We start from the raw sequence: 26,389 nt of genomic DNA, 5'->3' as shown, positions 1-26,389 counted from the left end.
ACAAAACATCACAAGACATCTAACATATCATAAGACTGAATTTCTCGGACATGAGCAGGCAACATGAATGTTGTCTGAAAGGGTTAATATATTCATAATGTTTAGCGTTTTTACACCGCTTTGCTCAGGCCACAAGCTGTTTCTTCACCGCCCACAAAGTTCACACAATGTACAACGACTCCCTGTTAAACCAAAGGCGGCTTTGCGCCGTTAATAAGAAGTGACGTGTGCAACCTCCTTGTGCGCACATGGGAATTAATGCATCAGGTCACGGCTTTTGTCCTCCAGAGCTTAACTCATCAGCAAATTAGTATATTACCCAACTTGGAAAGTGCCTTCTAACTGATGAAGGCATATGCTATGACTCACAAAGACCGCAACAAATGTCACAGTGCAATAGCTGTTCCAAGCCCGTAACTAACAAATGACCTGCATGTGTCCTCTGAGGCATGTACATTTCTACCTGTGCAATAGTTTTTTATCTCATCCTCATCAGGTTAGCTGTGCAAAATGTGAATGTGAGTTGACTTAAGAGCCTGTTATACTCCTGTGATCCTGGTCGAATCAGCTCGGCCCAGGTAGCAAACCTGCTGTGGCCCCGGACCCGTCCCACACCCGACACTTCCATCCGGCCCACATACCGTGTGGGATGATCCCAGACAGCGAAATGAAACTGGGCCAGATCCGGGCCGGATGTATCACAGCAACTGGTGCGGATCCGCAAAACGGATCCACCCCAGTGTCTTTTTGCCCCACTGTCTTTTGGACTTTCGGGGGCCACACTCTGGCCAGAGGCGCAGGGCGGTTTAGAAGCGGATGCGATTGTTATAATGATCTGCCAGAATCAGCCCAGAGGCAGGGGGGGGGGTCTATGGGCGGATGTGATTCCTATGGGGATCTGCCGGACTGAGGGCGGATCCGGCCCAGTGTCAGGTGCTACGACGGATGGCACTTGGGCAGTCCGCTCCTGTTTGCCAGATCTGGGCCAGAACCAAGCCATAGCAATGCTGCGTGTGCCACATATTTGCCAAAGGTGGCCCATATTTGTTGTGTGATATTTGGGCCATATTCACCATTTACCACACGGGCCACTTCGGGGTCACATCCAGATTACATGTTGCCCAGAGCGCCGCATCTTTGCCAAAGAAAGCCCACATGTGATTTGGCATATTTGGGCCATATTTGCTATTATACATGTGGGCCACTTCAGGCTCACACCCAGTTTGTCAGGGCCAGAAGAAGGCCGTCAGTGCCGCGTCATTGCCTGAAGTGGCCCACATCCGGATGCCCTCTGGGTAAAAACTCTACAAGAGCGTGAGGGCTAAGACACTGAAGAAGCAGGGAAGAGACAAACGGAGACGGCGCTCTTGTCCTCTGACATGATAAACTATGGCTGAGAGTCTCTCTCCCCACACTGAATGTCCTTAACGGACATCAGCTGTCAGATAAACACGGCGCATACAGTGAAGACAATAGGAGTCCATTAGCAAGACTGGTTTTTCATCACTCATTGAAAGGGATTAGTGGCTTTTGTTATTCAAGAATGCCATCAACCGCTCTACAAATCACATGGCGTAAGAGTAGCAGTTTCCAAACCATGTCTTTATCTTAAAACAGGTCGCATGCCTTTTACAACCCTTAAATCCATGGACACCCCCATCACTGTCCAGTCCACCTACACCCCTTTAGACCCTTTTTAGAAGAAGCGTTACGGCCCTAGTGCCGCGTGTCTGTGTAATCCCCCCACCCCCGCCTCAGGTAATACTCCGCCTCAGGTAATACCCCGCCTCCTGTGGAGCTGCTGGCTGAGCCCGGGTGTTTCCAGATCCACCCAGCCACCCCACCGCCTGTTGAAATGCCCTCCGGTCCTTTGTTCGGAGAGGCCGTCTTGTTGTTTTGTTATGTTTGTTTGTTGTGCTGCTTTGTTTTACGAGCTACACACAGTGTAGCATTTCGGGGGTTTTACGCGCAGGGTCAAGGGGATAGGTAAGCTGCCCATGGGTGTAGTCTTCATCACGTACCCTATCTTTGCTATATACACCAGGTTAGGAGTGAGCGCCACCCTCTGTATGTATTAGTCTAGAATCATATTGCGCTAGTTTAGGAGGTCACTTTTTTATCATTTCTTTACTTGGGCACCACTCTTAGTTCCCTTGTTGGCTGTGACGTTCACATTATCTATAATATTTCTGCATTTTAGTCGGCATCGTGGTTTTTGTGTTGCAACCCGCGTTCTCGCTGCATGATGTTAGGCCCTGTATGTACGTCCCCTAGACTAAAGGGTCGGAACAAGAAGACACTTTATCGTCACCGTGTATACATACAATGACGTGTGTTCTCTGCATGTAACCCATCCTATTGTATAGCAGCAGTGGGCAGCTGCAGCGCCCGGGGACCAACTCCAGTTCTTCTTTCCGTTGTCTTGCTCAGAGGCACACAGGCAGGACTATTTAGCCTAACATGCAAGACACGGGGAGAACATGCAAACTCCACACAGAGAGGACCCGGGACGACCCCGGGGTTCGAACCCAGGACCTTCTTCCTGTGAGGCAACAGTGCTAACCACTGGTCCACTGTGCCGCCCGCCTCCTTTAAACATGGACACCACCATCACTGTCCTCTACGTCTACACTCCTTCTACATCCCCTTCATCAGTGTCAGTAGATGAAGACAGACTGATATGACTGCTAAGCTGCCCTTTAAGGTTGTGCAAGTGGATTCCTTCTCCAGCAGGACGGTGATCAGAAACCAACACCAAAGGTTTGCCAGGACTATTTACACTCCATGGGTGATAGGAGTGCGGCTGACCAGTCACCACACCTTAACCCCAGTGAACGTCTATGGGAACATGTAAATAGGGAAAAGGTAAAACATACTGCAACGCCACAGGAAGACCTCTGAAAAGCTCTCCAGGAGCGTGGGAAGAATTAAGATTCTCAGATTCTGCACAAACTTGTCGAATCAAGTCCAGACCCAATACAAGATGCAATTAAGGCTGAACGGTGGAGTTTTCCACATCAACATTAATTTCAGTTGTGCGGATGTAGAGGATGGGCCCTGTGATGGCCTGGCAGCCTGTCCAGGGTGTCTTCCCCGCCTGCCGCCCAGTGACTGCTGGGGTAGGCTCCAGCATCCCCACGACCCCGGTTGGTGTAAGCGGCTTGGATTATGGATGGATGTAGAGGATGCGTTATCTACGTCAACAAAAGTTACTGCCTTCAAAATATGTTTGGAAAATCTCCGTTTTTAATATTTAGATGCTATAAGACTTGATTACAAGGCTCCAGTGTTAACATTAGGATACCAGCATAGCAGCTTGGAGAGGAAGTTAGTGTATTTATAAGGACCCACCTATGCTCAGTAGCGCTACTAGTGGCCAAAAACTCTGCAGTTCATCTTTAAGGCAAATAGTGGACATTACCTAGATTTTGAGGAAAATTTGATTTCCTGTCCATATCAGTTCATGTGTTGTAAAAGAAAAATGCTGTAAACTTGCTTCAGAACGGCACAAAAATGTGTTAATTTTTGATGACGATTCAAAACCAACAGGTCTCAGCACTGGACTCTATGTTTGGAGGTTTACAATGCCGGTAATAAGGGAATTGGTGGTCTCTCTCAGGGTCAAACAATTTAGTTAATGGATGAATTTCTGCACCAACCTTCCTGGAAATTTTTTTTTTTGAAAGGCCAGGAAATAATAAAAATATTTTTAAATTGTTTGCAGAGGCATCCTACAAGTAGAAAAAGAAAATTAAACCCAGAAAGGGTATCATGTAAACTCATGCAATAATTTGACATTTTTAACACTGATGACATACAAAGCTTCTTAAAATTTTTACAATCTTAAAAATTTCTCAGTCAGTAATTATAATTTGTGAACAATAATACAAGATGGCTGTCGGAGCCTATTTTCAGCAATGGTTTACAAACTGTTTTCGCTCTTGTCAAGTTTAAACTGAAACGTAACCTTTTGAGGAGAAAGCTTTCACCTCAAATTTCAACTGCGTTTTCGTTTTCCACAATTTGATCGACCAATTAGATTTGCTGAAATAACTTGTTTAGCTTTCAAAGCCTTAGTCATTCTTATATGACCATTTGATTCCACTCCCACTGTTGCAGTGGTCTGTCCACTGCATCACAGATGAAGTCTCTCTAGTCTTCTACTCCCTGTCCTCATACAGGACCTCATCTATGAGCACATCGTTGTCGTTGACTGGGATCTCCTGACACAGCTGCTCTTTGAAGGCCAAGGCGATGGTGTACGGCTTGCCCCGGGGGTGTCTGATGCAACGCTCCAGGTAGGTGTCGTAGAAGCCTTTCCCTCGCCCCAGACGGTTCCCGGATCGGTCAAAGCCCAAGCCTGGCATCAGGATCAAGTCCAGGCCTTCTGGAAGGGAGCAGAGAGTTAAGTGAGACATGGGGAGGTGGAAGATGTTTTTTATACCATTTGCTCTCTCTGAGCCCTTTCTTGTTTGCAGTGGTGATGGACAGGTTGACGGACAAGATCAGTCAGGAGTCTCCGTGGACTACGATGTTTGCGGATGACATTGTGATCTATAGTGAGAGTAGGGTGCAGGTTGAGGAGAGCCTGGAGAGGTGGAGGTATGCACTGGAGAGAAGAGGAATGAAAGTCAGTAGGAGCAAGACGGAATACATATACGTGAATGAGAGGGAGGACAGTGTAATGGTCAGGATGTAAGGAGTAGAGGTGATGATGGGGTATGAGTTTAAATACTTGCGGTCAACTGTCCAAAGTAACGGGGAGTGCAGGAGAGAGGTGAAGAAGAGAGTGCAGGCAGGGTGGAAAAGAGTGTCAGGAGTGATTTGTGACAGAAGGCTACCAGCAAGAGATAAAGGGAAGGTTTACAAGATGGTTGTGAGACCAGCTATGTTATATGGTCTGGACACAGTGGCACTGATGAAAAGACAGGAAGTGGAGCTGGAGGTGGCAGGGATGAAGATGATAAAATTTTCACTGGGAGTGACGAAGAAGGACAGGATTAGGGAGGAGTATATTAGAGGGGCAGCTCAAGTTGGACAGCTTGGAGACAAAGCAAGAGAGACAAGATTGAGATGGTTTGGACATGTGTGGAGGAGAGATGCTGGGTATATTGGGAGAAGGATGCTGAATATGGAGCTGCCAGGGAAGAGGAGAAGAGGAAGGCCAAAGAGGAGGCTGGTGTGACAGAGGAAGACGCAAAGGACAGGAAGAGATGGAAACAGATGATCCCCTGTGGCGACCCCTAACGGGAGCAGCCAAAAGTAGTAGTGGTAGAAATAGTAGTAGAAGTAGCTCTCTCTCTGGTAGAGACTTTGGACCAGCCAACATAGCCAAATCTCTGTTTGGTTACTTAGGATAAAATGGTGTATAGCAATGGTTTGCAAACGATGGGTTGAAACCCATAAGTGGGTCTCAGCATTGAGGCCATGTGGGTTGCAGGATGTCACAATAAACACATTTTGTTTGGAGGCAGACTAAGAAAATAAATGCAAATGCATTGCTTCAAAAATACTTTTGTGCCTGGAAAGCCAAGAGGTGGGCAAGAGGTAGGAAGCCAGACCTGCAACCCACATACTGTGGGTTTGAATCATGGAATCAAGAAAAGTCTACCCCATCTGAAAACACGAGAAACATATCTACCACCGGCTACTACCCCACCTACCATCAGTGTCACTCCATTTAGAGGTACCCCGGTGACCAAACGTGGGGTTAAGGAAACGTGTCCACATTCATTATGATTTTCTCAAACCAAATCTGAAGCTGTAGAACAAGACGAGTCTTTCTCACTGAATCTGTATCAGCAGGTCATTTTCTTTTAATACACAACAGTGCCATCTACTGGGCAACTTAAGTTCACACAATAAGATAAAATGTGTTTCAAACAGAAGACTACAGACTACACACACAATAAGATAAAGTCCTGGAATTTTATTAATTAAAAAACACTAGAGTAAATATGAGCTCATGTTTGTAAAAGAGAGCAATACATTTAGTTTACATGTTGTGTCCAGATGAACTGATTCACCTTTCTGTGATGTTCTAACCTGGATTACTGAGCATGCATGAAGACGGTACTAATGAGTTCTCAAAATGTTCTCATGTGTAAATACATGAAACCACCAACAGCCATCCCCAAAATATCATTACATTACTGATAGAAGTATTCAGTAAAAAAAGGTTATGATATCTGATACTGTCATCATCGCTCCGCCTTAAAAGCCCACTGATCAGCAGGTACTAGAGGCATTTCTTACAGGGCATCAGGTTATTTCTATTTCAAAAACCCACAAAGTGGGGTATCGGGGTAGCACAGCAGTCTATTCCGTTGCCTACCAACACGGGGATCGCCGGTTCGAATCCCCGTCTCGGTCGGGCGTCCCCACAAACACTATTGTTCGTGCCTGTGGGTGGGAAGCCGAATGTGGGTATGTCCTGGTTGCTGCACTAGCGCCTCCTCTGGTCAGTCGGGGCGCCTGTTTGGGGGGGGGGGGGGCGTGATCCTCCCATGCGCTATGTCCCCCTGGTGAAACTCCTCGCTGTCAGGTGAAAAGAAGCGGCTGGCGACTCCACATGTATCGGAGGAGGCATGTGGTAGTCTGCAGCCCTCCCCGGATCAGCAGAGGGGGTGGAGCAGCAACCAGGATGGCTCGGAGAGTGGGGGGGGGGGGGGTGAAAAAAACAAAAGCAAAAAGGGGAACTACAAGGATTAACAAGTCATCGCTGATAACACAGATGATTGGTGTTTGTTTGTGCATGAGTGTGTGCTGACCTGTAGCCAGTGCTTCTTCTCTGGTATTGTCACCGTCAGCAGGCTGTCTGATGTTCCAGGAAGTGAGAGGTAGGGTATCCATGTCCTGCACACTATTCAGCCTCAGCATGTCCATATGACTGGTGTTGACCTGGTACTTGGGGATGAAACAGGTTTTACCCTGTTTAAAGACATCCTTGATGATTTCCTCAGTGCTCACCTCATCATCCATGCTAAGGAACACCGCAATGCGCTCACAGCCTGCATACTTCGGGTGTCTGAATAGCTGAAAGAAACAGCAGTGGACATTACTGGTTAATGCAAGAAGACATAATACAGTGGCCGCTACCATTTGGGACCTTGGCTGTGTCCAGGACAGCCAAGAATTGGAATTGTTTATCCTCTGTGATGGCCCGGCGGCCTGTCCAGGGTGTCTCCCCGCCTGCCGCCCAGTGACTGCTGGGATAGGCGCCAGTATCCCCGCCACCCTGAGAGCAGGATAAGCGGTTTGGATAATGGATGGATGGTATACAAACAAATACCAGCAGAGGGTTTCGTCAAAAGCATACTAAAGTTACATTCATAAAAGTTAGAAGATGTATGAATTTATAACATCAACGTGCTTTTTAAGTTTATCATATTTTGTGTGACCTAATTTTATGACACTGAGAATTAGTCTATTGTATCAGCATAGCAAATACAATTATATGTACATTATTTTAGAATTGTTGAAGGGAATAATCCCTTATATTTAAATGGCTACCCATATAGCAGACACATTTGGGCCTAATCTGGGGCCCTTTTGGTACTTACGGGTCAGTTATGGCACTGGCAAGTGTTGTGTGGGCCAGATGTGGCCCAAATGTCATAAGCAGGGCCTGACTTGGGTTACGGCAACTGTTGTGTGGGCCAGACATGGCCCAAATGTAATGGACCGGGCTTGACTTGGGTTACAGCACATACTATGTGGGCCAGAGGTGGCCCAAATGTGGCTGAGTTGAGGCAGCCGCACTCACCCTGAGTCAACGCCGTCATTCAAGGCCAAACGTGGGCCGCAAGATACCTGCAGACGTGGGCCATATTTGGGCCAAAGATTCTTTGCCAAGTGGGTACTGAGGTTTCCGTTCGACTCTCTAAACACTGTACTAAAAATCAAATGCTATCTAATAGACATTAGCATATCTATTAAAGAGGTAGACGTCCACTTTAGCACAGGTGTACTTCACCTGGCCCCACATCAATCCAAACCATCAACGCTAGTGTGGAAAACCCCCAGTTTGGAGCGTTAGGATCCATTTGGACCCGTCCAAACTCGGTCCCGCCCTGAACCCGATAAAGAGCCCATTCTTCACTCACTCCACGCGCCGGAGTTTCATGTGATTTGCATTATACAAATGGTCTGCGTCGAAACCAAAGCATGATCACTAAAGAGCCAAGAAACCCGGTTTCGTAGAGAGCACCTGTGGTCTTTCCCCTCGTGGACATCCGACGCGGGGGAAATAAACAGCCGGGGGAAATGAACAGCCGGGGGAAATAAATAAACAGCCGGGGGAAATTAACAGCCGGGGGAAATAAACAGCCGGGGGAAATAAACACCCGGGGAAAATAAACACCCGGGGAAAATAAACACCCGGGGGAAATGAACAGCCGGGGGAAATAAACACCCGGGGAAAATGAACAGCCGGGGGGAATGAACAGCCGGGGGAAATAAACAGCCGGGGGAAATAAACAGCCGGGGGAAATAAACAGCCGGGGGGGATGAACAGCCGGGGGAAATGAACAGCCGGGGGAAAATAACAGCCGGGGGAAATGAACAGCCGGGGGAAATGAACAGCCGGGGGAAATTAACAGCCGGGGGAAATTAACAGCCGGGGGAAATAAACACCCGGGGGAAATTAACAGCCGGGGGAAATAAACAGCCGGGGGAAATAAATAAACAGCCGGGGGAAAGACCCGCTCTTCGGTGAAAGTCCGTAATAAGTAGCTGCTAGTAGATAAATAACACGTGAAGACCGTCAGCCTCGACCTCAGACCGGGGAAAAGGTACCCCCGAAACCAGCTCGTACCACCACGCAGCACCGCGGCACGCAGACCGCCGGGTCCGGACGGACTCAACCCACCTGCGTCGACACGACGCGGGACTGCCGGAGCTTCTCCCGGTCGCTGAGCGCCGCGACCCGCCGTTTGATGTCGTTCCTCAGGGCACGCTTCGCCGCACGCAGGGCGGCCATTCTGCCTCGCGGGGAACACAAACACACGCAGCCGCGACCCGGCGGTCAACAACCGTGTCTGAACTAAGCCTACACGTGGTAAATCATTTACTCAGACCCGCCCGGTGATCCAGGACCCAGCTCTACGCCGGCCCAAGTTCTGCACTGCCGGACGTGACGTCTCGTTTGGCAGTTCTTCCAGCAAGCGTGTGTTTAAACGTTGGCCTGTGTGATTATATTGTGAGAAGCGCGACGCCCAGCAAACAGGTTTAGTCCCTGCACCGCTTCACCACCCACCCCTACAACCGTCACCCGAGTTCTGCCGAGGAAGAGCGGCTTCCGCTTCTTCCTTTGAGTTTATTGGCGGTTGGCGAACAGCTTTATGGCGCATTACTGCCACCCACTGGTTTGGAGTGAGAACTATTTTACGCTGTTCGATGCCGTGCGGCTTGTTTTTTTGTTTTTTTTTTCTTTCTGTAAGGCGTCCTTGAGTGTTTTGAAAGGCGCCCACAAATAAAATGCATTATTATTATTATTATTAAAGCGCTACTTCTACCAATCAAATACAATCAAAGCAATAAACACTATAGGCATGAATCAATAAATAAATAAAAGGAACCGAATCAAAATAAATAAATAAATATTGATATTTCTCAAATTCTATCTATTATTCTTGCTGATCTCTAAAAGAAGATTCCAGCGCTTGTCACCTGAAGGTGTTGTTTAGATTACTGGTATTTTGCTCGCCAATCTCTCGTAGTGCATTCCTCAAAACCTCTATCGGAGTCATGTTTCTGGCAATACAGTGACACGTGGTCCACTGTTTCTTCCTCTCCACAATATTCACGCCCTCTGCTATATTCTGCTAGACTAGTATTGCTGAATCTTGTTGTAACCCAGACAGCATCCGGATGTGGGCCACTTCAGGCAGTGATGCAACACTGACGGCCTTCTTCTGGCCCTGACAAACTGGGTGTGAGCCTGAAGTGGCCCACATGTATAACAGCAAATATGGCCCAAATATGCCAAATCACATGTGGGCCTTTTTTGGCAAAGATGCGGTGCTCTGGGCAACATGTGATCTGGATGTGACCCTGAAGTGGCCCGTGTGGTAAATGGTGAATATGGTCCAAATATCACAAAACACATATGGGCCACCTATGGCTTGGTTCTGGCCCAAATCTGGCAAACAGGAGCGGACCGCCCAAGTGCCATCATTCCAGGCGGTATGCGGGCCGGATGAAGTGTCGGGTGTGGGGCGGGTCCGGGCCACAGCAATGTTGCTATCTGGGAACCCTCCTCTCTTTCCTGTTTCATCCTCCAGAACCTACACTCACAACTAATGGTTTATTTTTAAGAATATATCTTCCTTTACTTTCTTTGTCCTACTCGTTCTGCCACATCTGTCCCTTAATCACCACTTTAGCTTCTGACTACCTAGCATTTACTTTAAAGTATATCTAATATTTCCCTACTGAATATTTACTGTGCAGCATGGCGGCGCAGCAAGAAGGTCCTGGGTTCGAGCCCCGGGGTAGTCCAACCTTGGGGGTCATCCCGGGTCATCCTCTGTGTGGAGTTTGCATGTTCTCCCCATGTCTGCGTGGGTTTCCTCCCACAGTCCAAAGACATGGAGGTCAGGTGAATCGGCCGTACTAAATTGTGCCTAGGTATGAGTGTGTGTGTGTGTGTGTGTGTGTGTGTGTGTGTGTGTGTGTGTGTGTGTGTGTGTGGGCCCTGTGATGGCCTGGCGGCCTGTCCAGGGTGTCTCCCCCCCCTGCCGCCCAATGACTGCTGGAATAGGGCGGCATCCCTGAGAGCAGGGTAAGCGGTTCAGATAATGAATGAGTGACTGAATGAATATTTACTGTAATCCCACTCTTCCAAGCCCTTTTTGCTGATTTATCCGCCTTCTCGCTCCCGTCAACTCACACTAAACCCACACAAAACTAGCAAACGTGTTAATTCTGAACAGTGACTGTGTTTCAGACAACAACCCCCCCCCTCTCTACTCCTGCGGTTGCCAACGTTTAAACTCATTAATGCTGCACGTGGCTCCGATGCTCCTCTACCCATAGCAAAGCGTTAACCATGGCCATCGTTTCACATGCAGAAACAGATGCATCCTCCTCAGGTCTCCTCTCATACGCAACAGTGAGCTCGGGGATTACTGTTGCTGCTGCTGTTCTTCCTGTTTTAGGGTCCTTAGAGCTTTGAAATCTGTAAATAACCAAAGTAATTCCTCCTGGTGCATGAATTAAAGATCTTACAATTTCCCCCCCACGTTCATCTCTTATCAATTCAAGGAGGCTAAGCTCTATCTGGCTGTGGCAAACACCAAGGGGGTATAGCTGGCAGAACAATAGTTAGAGGATAGCTCCTATCCAGTACACCTACTACATATATCACTAGTGTTCTTCTGAACGACCCAACCCGAGCTCATTATTGGCCTTTTTTCATGTGCCCAGCATGGCTCAGTAGCACTTATTGTAGGACGGTGCAGTCGGTCCTCCTCCCAGGTCTCCATGGTGACGGATATATCTCATAAATCCACATCATGTTGTTATCTTGTCTTGTTTTGTTTTTTTAACATGGTGATGGTGGTGGCGTGGCCCGGGTCCTGGGCTGTTCCGGTGGCGTCTGGACACTGCTCGGCCTCCTCCTCATCATATCCTTCGTATATTTTATAATTCTATTATAATTCTGTTATCCTCTTTCAGTGCTGTATTGTGTAAGTTGTGTAAACACAACATCCATTGCACGTTGTCCGTCTTGGGGGAGAGATCCCTCCTCTGTTGCTCTCCCTGAGCTTTCTTCCTGTTTTTTCTCCCTGTTAAAGGGTTTTTTGTGGGGGGGGGGGTTTAGGGAGTTGTTCCTTAGCCAATGAGAGGGTCTAAAGATGGGATGTTGTGTTGCTTTAAAGCCCAGTGAGGCAAATTTGTAATTTGTGATATTGGGATAAGCTCCAGCATCCCCGCGACCCTGAGAGCAGGATAAGCGGTTTGGATAATGGATGGATGGATGGATGGATGGATGGATGGGCTATACAAATAAAACTGACTTGATGGTTATTATGTCCTTGTAAATTGACCCAATATGTCTTCATAATTTGTTGTCTTCTTCACTCCAGCAGCATTTCCCTCATTTCTACCTGCAACCCTGGCACAGATGGTGCTTTAAAAGCCACAATACTACACACCCTTAATGCTTGTGCTTGTATTCCTCTTTCAAAGAGGAACTCGTGAAAAGGGAAACGACCATCCCTGAAGCGAGGAGCGGCCTAAGAGTACACCTGTCACCATCTTACACTGCTGTGGTTGGTGCGAACTACGGGGGACCTAGGAGGGGGTTGAGCTCCCCTTAATAAGACATGAGCTCCCCTGAAAACGTGATTTGTGACATTTGGGGGGGGGGGATCTCTAAAAATATTGACAATGTGTTATTTTGACATGCAATTCCAGTTTTGTGTATCGTCGTCGTCATGGCTTATTATGTGTAACATTGCGAATGTGTCATTCCTTCATGCATGACGGCGATTTAACACCGATTCACTTCAATAGAGACAACTACGCATGCTGTTCTTGTCATGACCACCAAGGCGGGGCGGCGCTGCGGCGCAAATCAAACGCCACTCGTGTCTACGCGTTAACTCACAGATTCGTAGAAGAAATATGAACGTTGGCGGCTGAGTCCCGCTGATCTGTGCGTGGAGTCCTTAGCATTTTCTGTTTGCAGTTAGCATCAATAGCCATGTCAACAAGAAAACAAGGCGGTTTAATTAACTTCGGTTTCACTAAGAAATCGTGTTCTAGCGACGTCAGTGTGACCGGTTATTTTCTTGCCCGGTGCGGGATTCGACGAGGTGTACTGGACCACAAGGCGACGTCACTAACCGCTCGGCTAAAGGGTCAGACCCGTTAGCTAGGGGCTAACGTGTCTTATTAGTAGTTTACATTAGCATGACCGAGTCACCTGCTGCAAGCCCTGGGACCGCTGTTAGCCCACCGCCCGTCGGGGTGCAGCGCAGCAGGAAGAAGCGGAAGAAGAGTCCTCTCTGGCTGGAGAGGGTGGAGGGAACACCTCGCTAGAGGAAGAGGCCGCGGCCGGTCACGACCCTAACCCCTCTTGCTCCTCTCTCCCGTCAAACTGGAACAGCCAGTAATGGAGAGACCGGAAGAGCCGGTATACATGGCTGTACTTGGGGTGGACCGCTAGCAGGGACGCAGAAACCCTCCTTCTGTCTGAAGGGTACGTGGCACCCACTTGTCCGAGAAGCGGACTAACGGGGAAGTGAGCAGCGCCGCTCAGAACAAGCTCCGAAGAAAGACAGTGTAGCGAATTCGGGGGGCAGTCTGGGAGACCGTCGCCATGGCCGGGACGCGAACCTGTGTCTCCCGCTCCGCAAGCGACAACGTTAACCAGTCGACTAAAGGGTCAGACCCGCCAGCCAGCGGCCAGCGTGTCTTCTTATCCATGCACGTTACAATATATAAACACAGGGACAGCGTTGCACACAGGAGGGCCGCTGAAGTGGCATTGACTAAGCCAGTGTTTCTCAACCGGGGGTCCGCGGACCCCTAGTGGTCCGTGGTGTAATTGCAAGGGGTCCGTGAAAATAAAATATCTTTTAAAAAAAGATCCTATGACATTTATAGAAATAGGATTATTTTACTCAAATGTGACTGAGACCTTTATCTACCTAAACTATAAAGGGTAACAGGACTTTTTTCTCTAATTACACCTGTTTCACAAGTGTCATTTATTGTATTTTAATAAGAGATCTCGCTCCCGTTTGCATTGTTAAAAGTTACTGAATACATATTCTTTTTTGTTAACTATAATTAAGTTACCACTGAAAGCTCTTATTTTTGCCCCAAAGAGTGAATAAATGCTATAATGCAATTTAAAATGCAGTTTCTACTGTTTCCACCAAATTGCAACCCCCCTCCCCCAAGATCAGGTGGAGGGGTCCTCAAGGTAGATCAAAAATACGCAGGGGGTCCAGGACCCCAAAAAGTTTGAGAACCATTGGACTAAGCAACAGGCGACTCTGCCAAATAAAGTCATTGAGGTGAATTCCGAGCTAATGGAGGAGACCGCAGCATCAGTCAGGCCCGCCTGTATGGCGGCGAAGGAAAGCCTGTCTTACAGAAAGCTCCGCCCTTTAATGAAGCCTCGGGAGCTTAACGGCGCAAAGGCGGGAACTGCGCACAAAGCGGATCACTGCTGCGCTGAGATTATTGGTCATGCTGCACCAGCAAATGCGGAAGAAGTTTGTTCCGAATATTCCAGAGCCATATTTGCATATGAAACCGATCGTTGGTTCCGGTCGCTATGCCACTGCATTGTTTATAAGGGTGGGGATACCCGGATACCTGCAGTCAGGTGAGACTGAAGAGGTCACTTAGATGGGTGATGAACCATTTCTCTCAATAAACACTGTGTCCAGATGAACTGATTTAACTTAGTTGGAATTCTTTACTTCCTTCACTTGTTTGTCGTCTTCCACTTATCTCTTCTTCTGACCAGAACTAGGAACCTCAACCATTGCTTTGGCTATATATATATGTGTCGCCTTTCTCTTCATCTTCACTCGTCAGAACCCCCTACCCCCCCTTAGAAATACTGAGTACCCCCAACTCCCATCTTGCACCCCTCATTTTCTTTGTCATTTCCCAAACTTGGTTAATTGGAGTGCTTCACCCTATGGATTCACAAAATGGTCTCAAATACCTCCTTTCAGCTTCTTTAATAGTCTTTTGAACCACCACTTGCATTCTTTTATACTGTATGAAATGTTCGAAGTTCGAGTGTTTTTTAATACCTTAAAAGCCTTATTACACTTCTTTATTACCTCATTATACTCATCATTCCACCACGGAGCTAACTTCCGCCTTTTCGTACCAGCTGTGCTTATAACTGTCTGATTAGCAGCCCCAATTATCGCATCTCTCACATTTCCAATATATATTTCTACATCCTGTTCTCTATCTATATTTTTAAAAACTTCTATCGCTTATCTCTCTAAATGTATCCCACTGAGTGTTTCCAAATATCCCGTATTTGGTGTGTCCTGCACTGCTTCCACTACCTGCTGTACATAAAAGGAAATAATGATCATGTCCAACAGATGAACGACTCATTACCTCTCACTTACCTCTATACTTCAGAATCAAAAACACTTTATTTGTCATTTTGTTTCATGCACTTGTGCACATGAAATGGAACAAAATGTCGTTTCCCCCAGCCCCCAGCAGTGCAACGTGAAGACAAAAACACATATCCAAAAACTACAAGAACACACATACCAACAAACACATCTATCTAAATTAACACATGTATCTAAACTAAAAAAAAATCACTGTCCAGCAGAACGAACACCAGCCAGGATGACTGTCGGAACTGCTGGTCTGCATGGGCTAGCAGTTAGCTTAGCCTGCCCCGCTTCCACGTCCTGTCATACGACGGTGTATGAGTTTAAATACTTGGGGTCACTGTTCAAAGTAACAGGGAGTGCAGAAGAGAGGTGAAGAGGAGAGTGCAGGCAGGGTGGAGTGGGCGGAGAAGAGTACCGGGAGTGATTTGTGACAGAAGTACCATTCATTCATTCATCATCAGCTGCTTCTCCGGGGTGGGGTCGTGGTGGCAGCAAGCTAAGTTGGGCACTCCAGATGTCCCTCTTCCCAGCAACGCCCTCCAGCTCCTCCTGGGGGATCCCAAGGTGTTCCCAGGCCAGACTGGACATGTAGTCCCTCCAGCGAGTTCTGGGTCTACCCTGGGGTCTCCTCCTAGTTGGCCGTGCCTGGTAAACCTCCAAAAGAAGGCGCCCAGGAGGCATCCTGATCAGATGCCCAAACCACCTCAACTGGCTCCTTTTGATGCGAAGGAGCAGCGGCTCTACTCCGAGCTACCTCCAGATGTCCGAGCTCCTCACCCTACCTCTAAGGCTGAGCCCAGACACCCTATGGAGGAAACTCATTTCAGCCACTTGTATCTGCGATCTCCCCCTTTCAGTCACTACCCAACGCTCATGACTATATGTGAGGGTTGGAATGAAGATTGACTGGTAAATTGAGAGCTTTGCCTTCCAGCTCAGCTCCCTCCTCACCACAATGGTCTGGTACAACGTCCGTATTACTGCTGATGCTGCACCAATCCACCTGTCAGTCTCCCACTCCATCCTACCCTCACTCAAGAACAAGACCCTGAGATACTTGAACTCCTTCACTTGAGGCAACAACTCATCCCCAAACCGGAGGGAGCAATCCACCATTTTCTGGTAGAGAACCATGGCCTCAGACTTGGAGGTGCTGACTCTCATCCCGGCCATTTCACACTCAGCTGCAAACTGCCCCAGTGTGCGCTGGAGGTCACGTTCTGATGAAGCCAACAAAACCACATCATCTGCGAAGAGCAGAGATGCAGTTCGGAGGTTCCCAAAATGGACACAATCCTCACCTTGGCTGCGCCTTGAGATCCTGTCCATGAATACCAAAAACAGAATCGGAGACAAGGGACAACCTTGGCGGAGTCCGACACCCACCAAAAACGTGTTTGACTTTGTGCCGAGAATGCAGACACAGCTCTCACTTTGGTTATACAAGGACCGGATGTCCAGACGAACTGAGGAAGCCTCTTGGATGAGAGGCGAAACGTCTTCACGGATATATACCAAGTCCAGATGCACTGGATTCAACTCCTTCTGATAACCACGACCTGGATGAATGAGAACATTCACAGACAAGGACTGGATGGCTTGTCCAGAAGGGGACAAGCCATCCAGAAGGGGACAAGCAAAAGTTAAAGGGAAGATTATAAGATGGTAGTGAGACCAGCTATGTTATATGGTTTGGTGACAGTGGCACTGATGAAAAGACAGGAGGCGGAGCTGGAGGTGGCAAAGTTGAAGATGATAAGATTTTCACTGGGAGTGATGAAGAAGGACAGGATTAGGAACGAGTATATTAGAGGGACAGATCAGGTTGGCCAGTTTGGAGACAAAGCAAGAGAGGCACGATTGAGATGGTTTGGACATGTGTGGAGGAGAGATGCTGGGTATATTGGGAGAAAGATGCTGAACATGGAGCTGCCAGGGAAGAGGAGAAGAGGAAGGCCAAAGAGGTTTATGGATGTGGTGAGAGAGGACAGGCGGGTGGCTGGTGTGACAGAGGAAGATGCAGAGGACAGGAAGAGATGGAAACGGGTGATCCGCTGTGGTGACCCCTAATGGGAGCAGCCAAAAGTAGTAGTAGTAGTAGTAGTAGTAGTAGTAGTAGTAGCAGTAGTAGTAGTAGTAGTAGTAAATCATTGTAGTGAATAATAAATCAGAATCATGTTTACTGGCCATGTGGGTTTGCACTACTTGGACTTTTACTCTGGTTTCTTGGCTCTCTGTGTGCTTAGCATAAAATAACAGCACTACAACACAACAGTCTTCAGATATATACACAAGGATTGACTTATACAGGCGAAATAAGAGATGATGAAGTGCAATGGTGCAGAGAATATATCAGAAATTCTCAAATAAATGTTAGCAGGTGACTTGCTTATAAATCACGTTTCCTTGGGGTGCTCCATTTTCAACCACACATTTCCCTGAAGAGTTCTTTCCTATTCTGACTTGTATTAATCTTCCCAGTAAAAAGTCCTTAATCCAACTACATGTATATTCGACCTCTGATGCCTGATTTATGAAGTTTGATTAGTAATCCTTCTCCTCACATCATATTATATGTCTTCTCAATATATTGTTTAAAAAAAAGCCACTACACTTTCACTTCAATTTCATACACTAAACATAAAGCTAGATCCATAGTATTTCTTCTTCTCATATACCACTGTGGTATTTGGATATATATCCTTTATTTCTATAGAATTTGTTAATTTTTCATTTACCATTTTCTCTTATTATTTTGCAGATGTTGGATGTTAAAGCATTGGTCTGTAGTTCCCTGGGTTTGAACAATCTTTCCCCGGTTTGCGTATTGGGACTACAACAGCCTCCTTCCAGCTTTGTGGCAATTTCCCACCCTCCCACACTTTATCATATAGGTCCACTAAAGTATCCTTGGATGAACCACTGAGGTAGTTTATCATTTCATAACTAATCTGATCCTTGCCTGTGCTGACATCTTGGTTCTCTCGAGGGAGCGGTTCACTTCTGTCCTTGTAAAGGGCTTGTTTAGAAGGTCTTTGGGGTCTTCTCCCTGATGTAATAGCTCCTTTTCTGCTGTCGTAGTTTACCTTCCTCTTTCCCCCTCTTCACTAATGTTGTCCCAACTGTGAATCTTAACAGAAGTTTCCGCCAACATCTCTGCCTTTTCCTCATCTCTCGCTCCTGTTGTCTCACCATCACTTAAGACTGGATACCCTTATCCTCTTCTGATCCCATTCATGCTTTGTATCAGGCTCCAGACTTCATCAGTTCTCCTCTCCCTTCCCACGGAGTTACAAAATGTCCTCCAAAAGTCCTTCTTTGCATTTTTATAATTCTCCTCACATTTGTTTGTAACCTTTTATATTCAACAAGATTCTGAAGCCGTGGTTCCTTTTTAACATTTTAAAAGCTTTATTTGGAGACGTAATTGCTTCATCACATGATGTTGTCCACCATGGTACAATCTTCTTTTTGTGCTCACTTCCCTTTTCCCTAATTGACTGCTTTACATCCTCCAGAATGGCTTCACAAACTGAATCATTGAAATGATCCGCATCTTCATTAGCCTTTCACCATTAATTGTTCTTTTCAGTCTCTTTATTCCACTCACCTTGCCCCCATGAATACTCCGTTTGAGTCTTTCCAAGTCTTCGTCTACAGGAACACCTCTTATCACTCCTCGTGTATCACTCTATCCTCACCCAGAACCCCTTTTCACTCACATTTTTCTTGCAAATAAACTCGCAAAGCTTTGTTTTTCTGGTCTTCCGTTGTACACATGACCAACAAGCTTCCATCCCTCAAAATCTTGGCCATTTCCACCGCTCCTATTTTCTTCTTCACTTCCCTGGACGATGCTTCTCTTGTCTATGCTTATCATGTTTATGTCATCTATTAAAAGGGGACCGGAGGGTGTGCTCCAATTATTGGGGCATCAAATTGCTCCCTGGGGAAAATCTACTCTGGGGTGCTGGAAAGGAGGCTCCGACCGATTGTCGAACCTCGGATCCAGGAGGAACAATGTGGATTCCGTCCTGGCCGTGGAACAACGGACCAGCTTTTTACCCTTGCTGAAGTGCTGAGGGGGGCCTGGGAGTTTGACCAGCCAGTCTACATGTGTTTTGTGGACTTGGAGAAGGCTTACGGGGGCACCCCCCCCCCCCGGGGCACTCTGGGGGGGGGGTACTGTGGGAGTATGGGGTACTGGGGCAGTTGCTACAAGCCATCCAGTCCTTGTATAACCAAAGGGAGAGCTGTGTCCGCGTTATCAGCACAAAGTCAAACACGTTTTCGGTGGGTGTCGGCATCCGCCAAGGTTGTCCCTTGTCTCCGATTCTGTTTGTGACATTCATGGACAGGCTCTCAAGGCGCAGACAAGATGTCGTTGTTATTCTTCTACGTCTCCTCCTCCTCCTCCTCCTCCCCAGTGTTTTGGCAGTTGACAAACAACTTAAGCATGCATTACCGCCATCCACTAGTCTGGATTGTTGGACTGGATTTACAGTTAGTCTGGTTAAATACTTAATGATTTTAAAGGGCACCTAAGCTCGAAACCATTTTATTGAGATTGCCGACATGTTAAAACCCACGCAAAGGTGAAAAACCTGACAGGCGAGTCTTGGTAGCCGGTGAAATTAACACAGCTACAGCTAATAACGTTGATGGATCTGTTTGCTTTAGGTGTAATAGCACACCTATCAGCACTGATAGATAGCTGTCTGTCTGTCAGACAGAACCTGCACTGTCAATAATATTATTAATGCTGGTTCTTTGGCACACCTACATCAACCAGATCCATTATTAATGTTACTACCTGCAGCTGTGTTTAGCCTACTACGCTAACGTCACACGATATTATGACCAGCCTGGCATGTTTTCAACCTTCGCATGGTTTTCAATCTGTAGATGTCAACAAACTCACTAAAATGGTGTGATGTTTAGTTACTCTGAAGTTCAACTCCTATTAATTTATCCAGTTGCAATATCGTAGCATCATTGCATGGTATGGGAGTGAGCGTGGCCTTGTGTCTAGGCGGAGTTGAAGGCTCTGGTGTTTTTTTTATTGGCTGAATGGGCCGCCACTCATCCACAGTCTGAAAAAGGAGTGTCATGTGGACAAGGATAGGCGACTGGTGGTCATGCCTCGTGATAGTGGTCCCTCATTTGACAGTGACAGTAGAGAGAGAGAAAGGGAAGGGGAGAGAGAGTGGATGGCATGTAGCGAAGGGTCCACCCGGGTCGGATTTGAACCCAGGTGGCTGCAGTAAGGACTCACCTTTGGGCAGCACGGTGGCTCAGTGGTAAGCGCTGTTAACTCACAGCGAGAAGGTCCTGGGTTCGAACCTCTGGCCATCCTCAGTCCTTTCCGAGTGGAGTTTGCAGGTTCCTTCCGTGTTTGCATGGATTTTCCCAGGGTGCTCCGGTTTTCTCCCACCATCAAAGACATGTATGTTAAGTTAATACTCCTGCCTGCACCCCTGACCAAGGCGATGACAAGCTAGAGTTGGCCTCCGGGTGCTGCTTTCATTTCTAGTGTACACAGCTGCCCACAGTTTCTAGCGTATGTGTATAGAGTGGATTTCACTGTATGTATGTACAGTGACAATAAAAGTATATTCTATCTTGACATATGGTACGCGCTCTACCAGGTGAGCCACCAGGGTGCCCCCCCCCCACCCACCCCGCCCCCAGGAGGATTTATAAAGTCACATTCTGGCCATTTTTACAGTATGGAGCTAAATTTTTATCTTAGGTACTGTAACTACTAAATCAAACATGGCCAGCTGCAGCAGTGTTTATGCTTCTATGCTAACATCACAGAGACCAAGACCAGCCTGACACGATAAAAACATATCAGCAAACTCGGTAAAATGGTCTGGCGTTTAGGCAAGGCAAGGCAATTTTAATTGTACAACACATTTCATACACTAGAGAAATTCAAAGTGCTTTACAGAGTGACCAAATTACTAAGGTAAAAGGTAAACAATTTTACAATTAAAAATCTTTAAAAAAAAGTGCAAAAGTACAGCCAAGAAAATATGAAGGATAAAAGGCTTAAAAGTAAACTGGTTAAGCTAACGGCTATTTAGCTAAAAAGATGTCACAGGGCAAGGTAAGCAGTACAAAATAGGAAGGTTTTTAACTTGGATTTTAAAGTGGTCAGGGTGGCAGCTTGTCTGATATCATCTGGGAGGTTATTCCAGGTCTGTGTAGCATGATCATAAAATGCTGTGTCACCATGTTTTTGGTCTAACTCTTGGGGCAGCCAATAGGCCATCCCCAGGTGGCCTAAGGATCCTAGAAGGTTCATATGACACAAGCGTGTCAGAGATATATTTGGGCCCGGAGCCACAAAGTGATTTATAGACCAACAGCAACACTTTGAAATCAATTCTCCGAGTGGCTGGTAACCAGTATAAGGATTTTAGGACTGGTGTAATGTGATCATATCTCCTAGTCTTCGTTAGGACCCCAGCGGCGGCCTTCTGAATAAGCTGGAGTTGCCGAATAGCTTCTATTTTTGACAAGCCTGTGAACACGCCGTTGCAATAATCTCATCTGCTGGAAATGAGTGAGCCTTTCTAGGTCTTGTTTGGACTTTGTCTCTGACTCGAGCAGTGTTTTTTAGGTGGTAGTAGGCTGACGAGGTTACTGATTTGATGTGGCTCCTAAAATGTAAATCTGAGTCCAGGATAACGCCAAGAATCCTTGTTTGACTCTTAGTTATGAGAGTCGGGGACTCAAGCTGAGAGCCGACAGTCTGTCGTTCTTTCTGTTAGTTACTCTTTAGTTTAGCCTTATGCTTAGGGGATATTTTAGATGCGGATACTTTGTGGACACTAATGCCTCAGACTGTGTGTACACGATGTGTCATTTTTAATGGCTTCTTAATTGCACTGGCTAGGTTGCTTATCAGCGGTTACTGCTCCCTACGGTAAGTGTTGGCTGAGCAAGTTGAACAAGGAAATAGTTCAGCAACGCATTTGAACGCTGATAGTCTTGGACATTTCCAGTAATAACTTTTGACGCTCGCTTTTGTTTTCACGTCCAAGTGGGTACTTGGGTTGAACTGGACTTGTTGAACCGTGTCAGACACTTGTATCCAGTTGCCCCGATGCACTTTTAAAGCGGTGCTACATATCCCAGCGTGGTTACTTGTCCCAAATCATCACCGTGAAGCAGCTGAGTAAAATGATGCCAAACGATTGGTAAAAATGATGAAAATGAGACCCATGGTTGCAACATCATAGAATCTACTACTACTACTACTTTCGGCTGCTCCCGTTAGGGGTCGCCACAGCGGATCATCCGTTTCCAAAAAAAGCCAGTGCGCCGCCCGGGAATCGAACCCGGGTCGCAAGAATGGGAATCTTGCATGATACCACTACACTAGCGGCGCGTTGCAACGACATAGAGTAATCCTTTAGATTTCTCCAAAGGGGGCGTCCGGGTAGCGTAGCGGTGTATTCCTTTGCCTACCAACACGGGAATCGTCAGATCGAATCCCCGTGTTACTTCCGGCTTGGTCGGGCGTCCCTACAGACACAATTGGCCGTGTCTGCGAGTGGAAAGTCGGCTGTGGGTATGAGTCCTGGTCGCCGCACTGGCGCCTCCTCTGGTCGGTCGGGGCGCCTGTTCAGAGAGGAGGAGGAGGGGGAACTGGGGGGGGGATAGCGTGACCCTCCCACGCGCTACACCCCCCCTCACCGCCAGATGAGGGGGGACTCCATGTATCGGAGGAGGCATGTGGTAGTCTGCGGGACGGCTCAGGGAACAAGATGATTGGCCAGGTACAATTGGGGACAACAACAACAAAAAAAAGGGGGGGGGTTCCCCAAAGTATCTTTCCTGTCAAAAATACACGTGGGAATCCTTGGTCACTGTGTTTACCCCCAAACATGTTTCATTTGGTTACTCCCGTGTCTGGGAGGCGAGATTCTGCTATCGAAGTCAAGAGAGGTCAAGTCAAGTCGACCGGTTCATCCTTGACGTCAGTGGTCTATGAAAGAGGCCGTGTGACCTCGTTCAGACCTGCCCCCCTCCACACGCGTTTAGCGCCAGAAATAAGAACCGTGCAGCGGCCAAGTGGCGCCGGCTTAGACGCACGAGCCTCGCTGAGGCGTGCAAAGGCCCGCACGTGTGGAACGAGTGACGGTGACGATTTGAAAATGTCGTCATCCGTACACGTCTTTAAATTCATTCAGAAATATACTGCTGACTGATATATTAACAACTTGCTAATTATGGGGCTCGGACTTTGGATTCATTTGATTTTTCTTTGTAGGTTCTTATTTCTTTCCCATCATAACTGTTGCTCTTTATGTACATTACTTTGCTGAGAGCAAATAAGCTCATAAGCTCTGCTGAGCTTCCTTGGGGGGTCCCTTTTCACACCATTTTGGGCATGATATATGTATAAATTGTATTTTTTTCATTTTTGCGTGAAATTCAGTTGAAAGTTGAAGTTATTATTGTTCAGTATATCCCCAAGGAACGGAAAGAACGGATAGCTGAAAAACTGAACTCCATGCCAGATGGGTTCATGCGGCATGACCTTGACTTTGGGCGTACCGACTAAATAAAACATCACATAAAGCTCATGCATGTTCTCCCCGTGTCTGTGTGGGTTTCCTCTGGGGGCTCCGGTTTCCTCCCACAGCCCAAAGACATGGAGGTCAGGTGGATCGGCCACACTAAAATTGTCCCTAAGCATGAATGTGTGTGTGTGTGTGTGTGTGTGTGTGTGTGTGTGTGTGTGTGTGTGTGTGTGTGTGTGTGTGTGTGTGTGTGTTTCGATCCTGTGATGGCCTGGCGGCCTGTCCAGGGTGTCTCCCCGCCTGCCGCCCAATGCCTGCTGGGATAGGCTCCAGCATCCCCGCCACCCTGAGAGCAGGATAAGCGGTTTGGATAATGGGATGGATGGATATATATATATATATATATATCAAATTCCACTTACATTTTCCAATTCTCACCAACAGGTTTGGCCTGTGTTAAGGCCTGGCGGCCTGTCCAGGGCGTCTCGCCGCCTGCCGCCCAGTGACTGCTGAGATAGGCTCCAGCATCCCCGCCACCCTGAGAGCAGGAGAAGCGGTTTGGATGATGGATGGGATGGAAAGGAGGTTCTTTTGGCATGGGCACTGATTTACAAGCACAATTTTTCTCCGCGGAGATTTAATATCTGGAACAACTGTAATGTTATGTATTACAAGACATTATTTTATGATAAATGGTTAATCAATGGTATTATACCAGTGAGTCGGTTATTTGATAAAGAAGAAAGAGGCTGCTGTACAACTACTCAGTATTTCTCACCAAGATACGATATAACAATGACCCCAAAATAATGTCCTATCGTTTCTGACGCGGTCCCATCTGGTGCATGTTACTGAGGAATGTAGACCTCTCTCCGCCCTTGTCGGTGTCGCCCCCTGACCCAGTTCATTCTCCATTAGGCAAAGTGTGTTTCTCTTTTAATAGAGATACGTATGGACTCCAGAATGAGGGACTTGTTTCGGGACAACATGGTTTCTACTCCTGTAGCAACATGTTACTGGAGTAATTTTGTTGGTAATATTGACTGGGGGAAAAAGTTTGGTCCTCACCACAGAAGTCCCTTCTAACAAATAAGGTGAAAGAAGTTTCATATAGAGTCTGTCCAGTGAAAGGTTTCTTGCAGAAGTTGCGGGAGTGACACAGATGTAAGCCGCTCTTCCTATGAATCACATCCTGAAGCGTCTTCCCATTTATTTTGGTCTTGTCATTTCACATATGTGCTGTGGAACGACGTTAACCATTTTATAGTTGGCAACATTTTCTCAGATTTTGCTTTTTACTGTAGACATATTATATTCGGTTGCTATGATTATAGTGATAAAGACGATAATGCATTTTCCCTTATTAATCTAATTTTACTCCTCGCCAAATTCCACATTCACTAATGTGAACTTACAAAAAAAAAAAAAAAAAAAAAACCTCCATTATTTGTATTTATGAAGGAAATGGAACAACACGTGGCAACAATTCCTTCTCACAAAACAAAAAAAGCTATCATAACAATGAATGTTTGCTGTATTTTTAAGCTTTTAAGTGAATTTATTGTCATACACGCGTCCTTATTTTGTTTTTTCCTGTTTGAAACTTAATGTTTCATCGAGATGTACGTGATTCTGCTGTTTTGTTGTATTACAGCGAATTCGGGGGGGCAGCCGCGGGAACCGCCACAGCCGGGACACGAACCCGTGTCTCCAGCTCCGCAAGCGACAACGTTAACCAGTCGACTAAAGGGTCCGACCCGGCGTTAGTCAACGACCAACGTGTCTACTTATCCATGCTCGTCACAGTATTGTAGCAAATTCGGGGTCCAACGCAACCACAGGAAGTGACGCGGCCGGGAGGCGAACCCGTATCGGCCGGGAGGCAAACCCGTATCGCCCGCACCGCAGGGGACATCGCTAACCGCTCGACTAAAGGGTCAGACCCGCCAGCCAGCGGCCAGCGTGTCTTCTTATCCATGCACGTTACACTATGTTACCAGTTTCCATCCGTCCACCATTATCCAAACCGCTTATCCTGCTAGCCCTTTTCCACCAACAGGGAACGGGTTCGGGGCCGGTTCGCAAACCCTTTTTCTGAACGGTTCAGGGCATTTCCACCAAAAATAAATTGGTTGCGGAACCGGACAGTTAGTTCCGAACCGGCACCAAAAAAAATAGCAGGTTTCTCGGCGCGAGCCGTGACGACGTCAGTGGGCGCGTGACATTCCAGAGGAAGCGAGAGGAGACGGCCTTGCGGTACATGATGGCGGAATCGGCAGATAACAAGGGTGCTGAGGAAACTCGGTGTTGGGTTGTTATCTGGGCATCTCCCGAGTTTCAGCAAAACTAGAGAGTAGCACGACAAAGAGTAAGCTGTATGGCGAATTAGTAGATGAGGTGGCCAAGAATGGGTTCACTCGAACCAAGAACAAATTATCAACAAGTTAAAAAAACAAAATTAAGGACCACAGAGACGATAAAAAGAGTTGTCCAAAAGTGGAGCTGGACGACGTCATAATATTGTAACGTGCATGGCTAAGTAGACACGTTGGTCCTTGTCTAACGGATTTGACCTTTTTGTCGACTGGTTAACGTTGTCGCTTGCGGAGCCGGAGACACGGGTTCGCGTCCCGGCTGTGGCGACGGTCTCCCGGACTGCCCCCCGAATTCGCTGCACTATGACGCCGTATTATTGCTGGCTAGTGGGGTTCAGTGGGATGTAGCTCGTGTTTACGT

The 26,389-nt window shown here is 47.1% G+C and overlaps 1 protein-coding gene and 1 non-coding gene across 2 annotated transcripts; both read right to left on the bottom strand.

The window, feature by feature from the left end:
- Positions 1-3,348: 3,348 nt before the first annotated feature.
- mthfs (5,10-methenyltetrahydrofolate synthetase (5-formyltetrahydrofolate cyclo-ligase)) lies at positions 3,349-9,045 on the bottom strand. The gene is made up of 3 exons (XM_056279032.1): positions 8,870-9,045; positions 6,771-7,035; positions 3,349-4,387 (listed from the first exon to the last, which is right to left on the bottom strand). The coding sequence occupies exons 1-3, from the start codon at positions 8,978-8,980 to the stop codon at positions 4,161-4,163; spliced, it is 603 nt and encodes a 200-aa protein (XP_056135007.1). The 5' UTR covers positions 8,981-9,045; the 3' UTR covers positions 3,349-4,160.
- Positions 9,046-22,444: 13,399 nt separating this feature from the next.
- On the bottom strand, positions 22,445-22,515 carry trnag-ccc (transfer RNA glycine (anticodon CCC)). The gene has a single exon. It is a non-coding gene; the product is annotated as a tRNA-Gly (tRNA).
- Positions 22,516-26,389: the final 3,874 nt, after the last annotated feature.

The sequence above is a fragment of the Lampris incognitus genome, chromosome 4, assembly GCF_029633865.1.
Source record: "Lampris incognitus isolate fLamInc1 chromosome 4, fLamInc1.hap2, whole genome shotgun sequence".
Classification (NCBI taxonomy): Eukaryota; Metazoa; Chordata; class Actinopteri; order Lampriformes; family Lampridae; genus Lampris; species Lampris incognitus.
This window is presented reverse-complemented; position numbering and strand designations above follow the sequence as displayed.